The following is a 9171-nucleotide window of genomic DNA, read 5'->3' as shown; positions in this document are numbered from 1 at the left end:
GCCGCCGCCCCCTATATAAGCGGCGGCCACTGCTCAGTGGCGGAACCTCTTTGCTCTCTCGGTGGGACGTCGGAACCTCTCCGGTCAGTGCTAGCGGCGGCCAGGCCAGCGGCGGCCCGCCACTCTCTAAGACATTTCTGTGTGCACCTGCGTCCGCTCGGGTCGGCTGCGCCCTGTCGCTGACAGTGTTCTCCGCACTCTGTTCCAGTGCACGATGCGTCTGTTGATCCTGCTAGCGGCGGCGGCCGTCTGTGTGAGCGGCCAGCAGAGGTACGACTACAGGCCGCCCTGCTCCTACCTGCCGCCGCCGCCCACAGAGCCGGGTGAGTGACACACGCACACTCTGCGAGTGGGACAGATACTCTGAGTGGGACCAACACTCGGCGGTGCTTACAGAGTGATATGCATTCTCCGTGGAGCCCTCTGAGTTGTATATGATAACGCCGGAACTACAAGGGTGCAGAAAAACATCAGCGATCTCTTTGTCTTAAAAGTAATCAGCGATCTCTGAAGAATGCATTACCCGAGTTCTGAAACATATTCATTCAGCAGTAAGCATTCGTCCAAGGTTTACGTGTGGTATACAAAATCACCAGAACTTCTCAGCGAAATGCAAAGACAATCAAAATAACTCTCGGAGTTAATCAAACACTCGTCGTAAACGCCTTTTTGGATGGACAGTAGTTTCTTTTCAGAGAAATAAGTATAGCTGTAACCCCAATATCAGAACAGAAAACCGAAATTCCGCCATTGGAACACACACTCAGACTATATCATTGTCTCAATGATACTTTCGATATGAACACTTTCGTTTTCCTTCGCCCACCAACAACTAAGCTAACAACCACCACTCTTTTAACCGTCAGTCTCATAAGTCCTGCTCGTTAAGGCGTCTGAACCATCTAAGTTACGAAAACATTCAATAATATGAATTTCTAATATGATTGTAAAGTGTAATAGAGAAATGTCAATAGTATCAATAACTTACACCTTCATTTTAAACCGAATGAATGCCCGGTCTTTAGAGTTGCCTTTTATATGCATTGAACGAAGTGCACAGATGGATTTTAGATAAAAAAGCAAAATGATAAAAAGAAGTGATGGCTTTGAAAACGGCTAAAATTTGTCAGCTCATAGCCCTAAATTTTACTACGTAAGCAAATTTAAAATATATACACGAGAACTAACGATGAGCCAAATTTTTGCGTTTGCAAAGAAGTATGATATGACGAATGGAATGTCACATCAATTTGGAGCTCCCTCTTTTTAATTGGCTAAATTATGTCAGAAAATATACGATCTAAAGCAATAATTTTGTCACATTACGCTAAAAAGGATAAACCTTAAAAAAAACTTATAGACCAGCCACTTTTCAGAGTTCTTTGAAGATTTGGAGCTTCCTCAGAAGTCATCTAATTATCCGACAAGAACACCCTACGACCAGTTAGACCCCCTTTTGACATCCATGTCCATGTTTCAGTGTGCACCAAGCAATGCCCGTCGAACAGCCGCTGCGAGATCCAGCAGGTCTGCGTCCCCCGTAAGTAAACGTCTTTTACCAAGTTATCACATCCGGTGGGCTTGGAACGTGCCGTGACTCTGACTGTATCGGTCTCATTTAAGATAAATTTAAAAATCACTTCCCATTTGAGTTTCGCATAAATAGTTCACTCGAAGTTTTTAAACATTTACGCACATCATGCGTCTATGCTTCATGTTTCCGTTTCAAATGCTTCTGTGCAAATTCTTTTGCACATTTATGAAGAATCAACGCCAGAATTTATGGTGTCAAGTCATCGCGCTGAGAAATGTTTATTCGACTTAAGGAAGACAGCTAGAGATTCTGATGACAGCTGCGAGTTCTCAGTGAAATTAAGCAATTGATTATTTAATTCTAGAGAGCCGTGTTTTCTTTCATGGCACCACGCGTTCAATGAAAACGGTCACACTTATCTGGAACCGCACGTGTTTGATGCCCTAGATGGTTCATTTGCATGTTTCCCACGATCTCAACTACAAAAACAGCGTGTCTGCGGGCTCAAAACGCACGAACCTTGTTACATGCTGACGTGACGACACTGACCTACTGTGACCAGATAGCTTTCATTCATTGGAAGTTAAACAGTCGTGCACGTCGGAACCGCATGAAAGAACATCTGACGGATACCGCAATCCATTTGCTATCCCACCTCCCGCTCACCAAGACTGTGAACAGGGGCTAGATTGGGTTATCTGGGGTTATCCTGGCATTTCCTGACGGAAGTGCTAAAGGGACCGAGACAAATGCGATAGAACCGGAGGGGCGACGGAATCTGATTAGTTCCTTTCGTTCCAGTGGAGAACTGCTCGACCAAGAAATGCAAGGTCAACGAGTACTGCAAGGATGAGCCCCAGGGCCCCGTCTGCTACCCCAGTAAGTGACCAGCTCGGAGCGGGGAAGTTGGGCTGGATACGCTGTTACTCTGCGTTGCAGTCGCCAGAAGCGGAGCGAAGCCTCGCGACAGGCCACCCACCCTGGTCTAAATATTGGTTTATCTCGCAATGTTTCAGGCAAAGTAATTTAGCATTTTGATTATAATTTCCCATCATTCCAAGCTTAACTCATGCAATGATGCGCTTATCTTAAAAAAAGTCTGATCGGCGTCGTCTGCCGTTCAAATTCCAAGCAATTCAAGAACTAAAAACATCCCAGCCAACAAATGCCGCGGGGGTCGACGTGCATAGCTGGGGCCAGCGGGCACAAAGGCCTCTCGTCAATTATACGCCGGCTGGCACGGTCAACTTTTTACGGCAACATGCATGTCGCATAAAAACAATCCAGGAAGGCGGCTGTCGACGGCGTGTCGGATGGCTTCCCCTCTCGGCCTGGCCGTGAGCGGGCGGCGTCTCCACGCGGCTCCCTCAATCCGTCCATCTGTCTGTTCACAGAGGAGACGTGCGCTAACAAGAGGATCCCGTGCAAGGTTGGCCTGGAGATTTGCCGTGACACTGCCAGCGGCCCCATCTGCGAACCCCGTGAGTATCGACCGACACCGGCGCACGATCCCTGTGTACAGATCTATAACACACGGCAGGTGGGGACAGTCTGCCACTCATAATCCGGATTGATCTCATCCACACAGTCGTGTTGTACAGACTCAGCCTTGTCTATACGGATGGCCAACCAGTTTTACCCTCCTTTCACTCTATCCCTGTCAGTACGCATTACGCATAAGCGGAGCCTCAGAGTATAAGTACCGTTTAGATTAACACTTTGCACGGTCGACGATCACCGTCTCCGTAACCGGATCCAGAGCAGGTGACCATCTCCGGAGCGCCCGTGACCGCTCCGCCGGCTTACCTCGTCCCCGGATTTCGCGGAGATCCCGCTGGAGTCTGAGGGGCTGAGCCTGCCGTCGGCCTCGGCCGGCCCCGCTGCCACATGGGGGTCTATCGGCGGTGGCCAGTGTCTTCTGCCGCCGCCGGGGGTCGACCTTGGTGGAGGATCAGCCGACTCGGTGCGGTGGCAGAGCCCCCCCCCCCTCCCCCTCCCGCGAGCTCCTGGAGGCGCGCCAGCGGCCTTGGGCCATTTGGCGACGTCGTAAAATACCTCGCCGCGGGATCTAAAAAACCAGCTCTGCCTCTCGCTGGCTGGGAGGTCGCGACGGCGCGGCCTTCCGTAACAGTGCGATCTTGTCGAGATGCACGTCTTTGGGCGATGTCGCCGCCGCCTGCATAAAAAATCAGCGGCCGGCTCAATCACGGCCGGCTGATACAGCTTCTGCAACCCATATCCTACTGTGGGCGACATGGATTCCGTGGGCGGACGGACTAGAGAGCTGTCGATAACAGTTGAATCACATTCGGCTCGGCAGTGATGCCCGATGATATTTCCTGGGACCAGCCAGTCCTTTATCCAAACATAGGAATCTATATTTATTTATGGCTGATACCTACGTGTGTTGTTTGTACATAACTCATCCACTGTTTCATATCTTGTATTTATATAAGGCCACCATATGTATCATGCTGCCAATATATTGGATATTTGCCTTGAGCCTCTGTACAGTTCCAAGCCACTGGGGCTGTTTTGTATGTATGTAAATTGTATGTAATTGCACAATTACATTTGCCGCTTTGCGCGCGGTGGCTGTACATGCCCCGCCCAGAGGTCGATTTATGCACGTGCGCACGTGTCTCAATGTTCATCGGGTGGTTGCAGTGAAACGCGAGAAGGAGACATGCGCCAACAAGAAGGTGCCGTGCAGGTCCAACGAGCGCTGCGAGGACCGCAGCACGGGTCCCGTCTGCGTGCCAAGTAAGACCTCAGAGCCAGCGTCTCTCCATGGGCCATCAACAACTCCATACAAACATACAAACGCACAGACATGCATGCACGCACATATTCGTGCATACATTCATACAAACATGCATGCATTATGCATTCGTACATACATGCATACATTTGTTACATTTACAGACCAGATACACTGACACACAAATATGTAAATACATGCACCTGCCGCGTAAAATGTACATAAACATGTGTTATAACTTATAAGTATGCTTACGGCTCGCAAATGTAGTATATATGATTCAATGTACATATTTGTTTTATTATCATTCGTTCAATATTTTCGGTTCATTTTGTGCATATTACGCTCCACGTCTTCTATTCTCTGTATTATTCGATCCTTTATTCTGCACTACTTCTCTGTTCTTTTACTTGCATGCAATCCACTTCTACGCTTTTACTCTACCATTTACTTTTCTTACCTGCCTGGTTTTCTTTTCTCTTTCTTTTCTTCTGATAGTTTTCTAATAGTTTTTTTCAAGTACATCAAGGGGTTGTACATAGAATCACTTACTGTGATTATACCGAAATCATGGCTGAATTAGATACACTCGTATTTACCGCGCTAGTGTGTAAATAGTTGTTTTATTGTACAGTGGTTGATGAGTCGGGTTTGAAAGTGTAAATATCATCCTCGGCTCCCTGACGGTGGATTTCCATCTCAAGCTGTCGATGGTGATAGCCACAAACCCTGTGAATATGATTCCAGTCGGCACCAAGGAAAAGGAGACGTGTGCCAACAAGAGGGTGCCCTGCCGCACGGGAACCGTCTGCGAGGATCGCTCCTCTGGCCCTGTCTGCGTCCCGGGTAAAAACGCTCCCGAAACACCCCTGTAACACCTCCCATAAATATCGCCGCGAACTAATCATCCAACGACTCCGACAGGTAAACTTTTCTAGCTAGCTGGTGTGTTGTTGTCAAGAACAAGTGTACATATGTAAATAGTACGGATGCACAGTGTACATAATTTTCTTATAAGGAACGATGTCAAAAAAGCTCTCGAGCACACTTGTTTATGGTATACGAAGCATGAGAAAAGCTACAACGATCGTGCATTTTCCTGAATTACAGTGGAATCCCGACCAAACAGCAAGGGACTCGTAATTATACGACGCCCGATGCAGGAATCCTCCAATGCTCTTCATTGTTTCCTCTGATGATATTTCATCGATTCCAACTTCCCCGTCCGTTTCCGCTTGTTTTCCTCCCCATTTCACTCTTCTTTGGTCCGTGACAACCATCTGCAGTGTAAGCAGCAGTACAATGTAGCCTGCAGTTCAGCCACCAGCGATTGCAGCCGGCGTGTTTTGCCACTTTGCTGCGGTCCATGGCTGGCAGCCTCTCTGCCTCTCCCTCCTAACTCTCTGGTTACCTGTACCTCTCACTGGTAACTGATGGTCACGCGCAGTGTCCTAACCGCCGCACCGCGAGGCCCGCCGTGCGTGCCGCCATAAAACTGCAGCCACACGGGCACGATCACCGATTTACCCTTCCATTCCTCTGTACACCTCTCATCTTACATTCCCTTTCCCTTGCCCAGTTGTATCTTCCCTTGTCTACCCTCCTTTCGTTACCATATCCCACTCCATTTTCCTAACATAATTCCCTCCACTTTTTTATACGAAACTTGCTAGTTGCTTTAAAATAAATCACACTTTCTACAATACTGAAAATACTGCACTGTAGCTGGTTATGTAAGACATACTCGTCCGCTAAAATAAGCTCACTTTCGATGTATATCATTGTCCTATATGTTTATGATACCTTACCAGTGTGATATTTACACAATGTAATTATTGCATCAATAGCCGGTACGATGATCATCTCTTCAGCAGAAACAATAGTTCGTTGATCGTATTTATAAAGGATACACGTAGAAGGAAAATAAAACTCGTTGCTGAATAGGTACTCGCACAAAAAGTTTAAAGAGCGACCCTTACTTCTTTAGCCTTCATATGACTCATTATTTGTTTTAGATTTATCAGAATTGCCTGCTGAAGAAGTATTATAATCGTACCGTCTATTTGCATGTAACAACTAACTAGTCCAAATACACCCCTGGACAAGCGGACAGTGCGCGCCGCCGCCTATACCAGGTCAGTCTGCACCCCATGCACCCCATGCACCAGCTTGACCAGTGAGGTCAGCTGGGCGACTGTGCATGGCGGCCTGCCGCTCTAACGCGTCGCGCCCCTCCGCCCCTCCCCCTCTGCAGTCCCGGAGACCTGTGCCACCAAGAGGACCCCGTGCCGTACCGGATACAAGTGCGAGGACCGCAGCTCGGGCCCCACCTGCGTGCGCAGTAAGTTGGACCACCCTCCTCACCCCCTCTAAGGTCTAGGTCCAGGCGGAGGTCGCTGCTCCAGGGCATCCAGACTCGCTGGACTCCGGTCATGGCAGCACCGCGTGTGAAATAGCTGACCGGCGATGGCCGCAGCTTTGTAAATTTGTTTCCCTAACACTGTATGATTTTGTACGATATGCATTGCATGATAGTCATACTTTCCGGCATCAGCCGCCGACCGCGTTCGGTCGGGTCGTGCTGCGAACGACAGGTCTGATAGCCTGTGAGATCCCACTCCCGACGCTGTTTTCTACGCCTTCCGCTGACTGTTGCTCTCTCGCCGCAGTTCCTGAGACGTGCGCCAACAAGCGTCGCCCGTGCAGGGCCAATGAGAAGTGCGAGGACAGGCCCACCGGCCCTGTCTGCGTGCCTGGTAAGTGTTTCACGGCGAAACCCGCAGTTCCAGATGTCCCTCGGATCCTTCGATCCCAAATATGTCTCGCAATGTCAGAGGGACTGAAATCCTGTCGTAATCATTTCCGGGATTTCTTGGGTTGTCTGATCTTCATCTCCTCGTTTCGCTTACTGGTACTCGTTACAAATGCAACTTTATTTGCAAGCTACACATTACATCGTTTAGGTTCTGTATGTCATCATGCACCATGATGCAATGCAATGCATCTGCGCCATAAGGGGTATGTAATGTGATGCTGATATGTGAGGGACAGGTTGATATGTCAAAACGTACCCGTCTGTCTTGTTGCTGATCGTAGCGCGTTTGATCCACAGACCGCAAGACGTGCGCTGACATCAAGTGCTCGGCCGGAGAGATCTGCAACGATCTTCCCGACGGTCCCGACTGCGTGCCCGGTACGTGGCTCCAAAGTCAGACAGCAGGCCTAGTGGCTGACACATAAACCTCTGAGAACTTCACCGAGTCAGGTATCACCATACAGTGCAGCTTATTCAGTCAGGGTGATGCATTCGTTAAAAAGTTACGCATTTCAGTCTCAGGGGAAAAGTATAACGGACAAAGTCTCGGTATCCGATTACAATACAAGGAAGAAATCGAAAAGAAACGGTGTCGGGTGTGCCATAATGTCGTGCTGACCAATACGCCCTCGTTCCCTCAGATGTGCCTTCCTGCGAGGGCTTCTTCTGCCGGCGCGGTACCAACTGTTACATCCGTAACGGCTCGCCCACGTGCCTGCCCAACACCTGTGAGGTCCGCGAGTGCCGCCGTGGCCTGAGCTGTATCGACACCCCGAGCGGCGCCCTCTGCCGGCGTGGAACTCGTGAGTACCGGGGAGGGCGAAGTATTTACGGAGGGTAGCACATTACATGGCTAGAGATATACTGCAAGGACGTCTGATAACATTCGTCAACTGATTTGCCTCAAAACGTATGCTATTCAGTGCTGAGTTAAATCGAGTTTTTCCTTTTTTCCTTGAGGGATTTATTTCCTCAGATCTCGGATCTTCTCTCTGCTCCTTAGTTACAATTTAGTCTATTGCAACCAATAAACCGTCACCTTTCAGAACTATCATGCCATTTCAATGTTTTCGCACAACCCACCACACCTCATTGCGCTTTGGCTGACCATCGCCCTTCCTTTCGTTACAGCTTCCCGCAGCTGTGAGGGCAAGTACTGTCCGGATGGCTCCAAGTGTGACGAGTCTGGACCCGAGGGTGCCCACTGTGTCAAGATCTAAACTGCCATCACGTTCACGGGCACGCGGAGCGTCCACCTCCCAGGGAGGCGACCGCTACCGCTGTGCCCTCCACATCACCAAGTCCGGATCAGAGCAGACGACATCAATAACTGCAACAAAGTCTCATTGAAAGAGAGCTACACCGACGTACCGGCCAAACTTTCAAACCGCGGCTGCGACCGCGCAGAAATGGCCGAGAGAGAGTGAACCCATCAACAAACACCATTTCCTTTACAACGAATCATCGTCAAAAGTTGAAATATATTGTAGAACGAGAGACGCCGTTTTTGTCTGCCGGTTGCTTTTGTTGGGAAGACTGGGAAACGTATCTAGGAATATCCAAATGTAAAAATATAATTTTGCACATGCTCTGCAAAGTGTGCCCATGAGCTGAGCGCACTAGAAAATAAGCTGGCAAGGGTTATGAATAGTTAGGTGCAGAGTCCGTAACGTAACGCGTTAGCCATAAGTTCCTTGACGCAGCGGACTTGTAAACTTCACCAGGGCTGTAGCCTGTATGTGGCTCGATCGTGGCACATAAAAGCGGCATATTAGGGACGTTTGGTAAGCTCCTGGACCACTAACGACATGACGTAAATCATAACTGGTGTTAGAAAGAGCGTCAAAAATAATGTAAAAGTATTTCAATCACTTTAAGCAGACATGTGCATGGATCCGAGAACATGGATCTGGGATCTGGTCCCACGGATCCTGATCTCGGATCCGACTGGATCATAGATCCAGCTCTGGACTTTATCGAGAGATCCGTAGGGATCACAGATCCGAGTCTCATTTTTTGCTTGAGATCCAGTGAGATCATAGATCCACACTTAATTTTTGT

At 48.9% G+C, this 9171-nt stretch overlaps 1 protein-coding gene across 1 annotated transcript; it reads left to right on the top strand.

The window, feature by feature from the left end:
• LOC122381848 (neurogenic locus notch homolog protein 3-like) lies at positions 1–8607 on the top strand. The gene is made up of 12 exons (XM_043366551.1): positions 1–83; positions 209–323; positions 1481–1540; positions 2336–2413; positions 2929–3015; positions 4202–4297; positions 5043–5141; positions 6550–6636; positions 6965–7051; positions 7408–7488; positions 7752–7913; positions 8242–8607. The coding sequence occupies exons 2-12, from the start codon at positions 215–217 to the stop codon at positions 8328–8330; spliced, it is 1035 nt and encodes a 344-aa protein (XP_043222486.1). The 5' UTR covers positions 1–83; positions 209–214; the 3' UTR covers positions 8331–8607.
• The last annotated feature ends 564 nt before the right edge of the window (positions 8608–9171 follow it).

The sequence above is a fragment of the Amphibalanus amphitrite genome, unplaced genomic scaffold, assembly GCF_019059575.1.
Source record: "Amphibalanus amphitrite isolate SeventyFive unplaced genomic scaffold, NRLGWU_Aamphi_draft 000128F_arrow, whole genome shotgun sequence".
NCBI classification, from domain to species: Eukaryota; Metazoa; Arthropoda; class Thecostraca; order Balanomorpha; family Balanidae; genus Amphibalanus; species Amphibalanus amphitrite.
Note: the sequence above shows the minus strand (reverse complement) of the source record. Positions and strands in the feature narration are given on the sequence as shown.

Bases quoted from the DNA above. Each gene is read 5' to 3' on its own strand.
- LOC122381848 (XM_043366551.1), top strand. From the start codon at position 215: ATGCGTCTGTTGATCCTGCTAGCGGCGGCGGCCGTCTGTGTGAGCGGC. The intron at 3,016-4,201 runs GTGAGTATCGAC...GGGTGGTTGCAG, and splicing joins CGGCCCCATCTGCGAACCCC to TGAAACGCGAGAAGGAGACA. The intron at 4,298-5,042 runs GTAAGACCTCAG...ATATGATTCCAG, and splicing joins GGGTCCCGTCTGCGTGCCAA to TCGGCACCAAGGAAAAGGAG.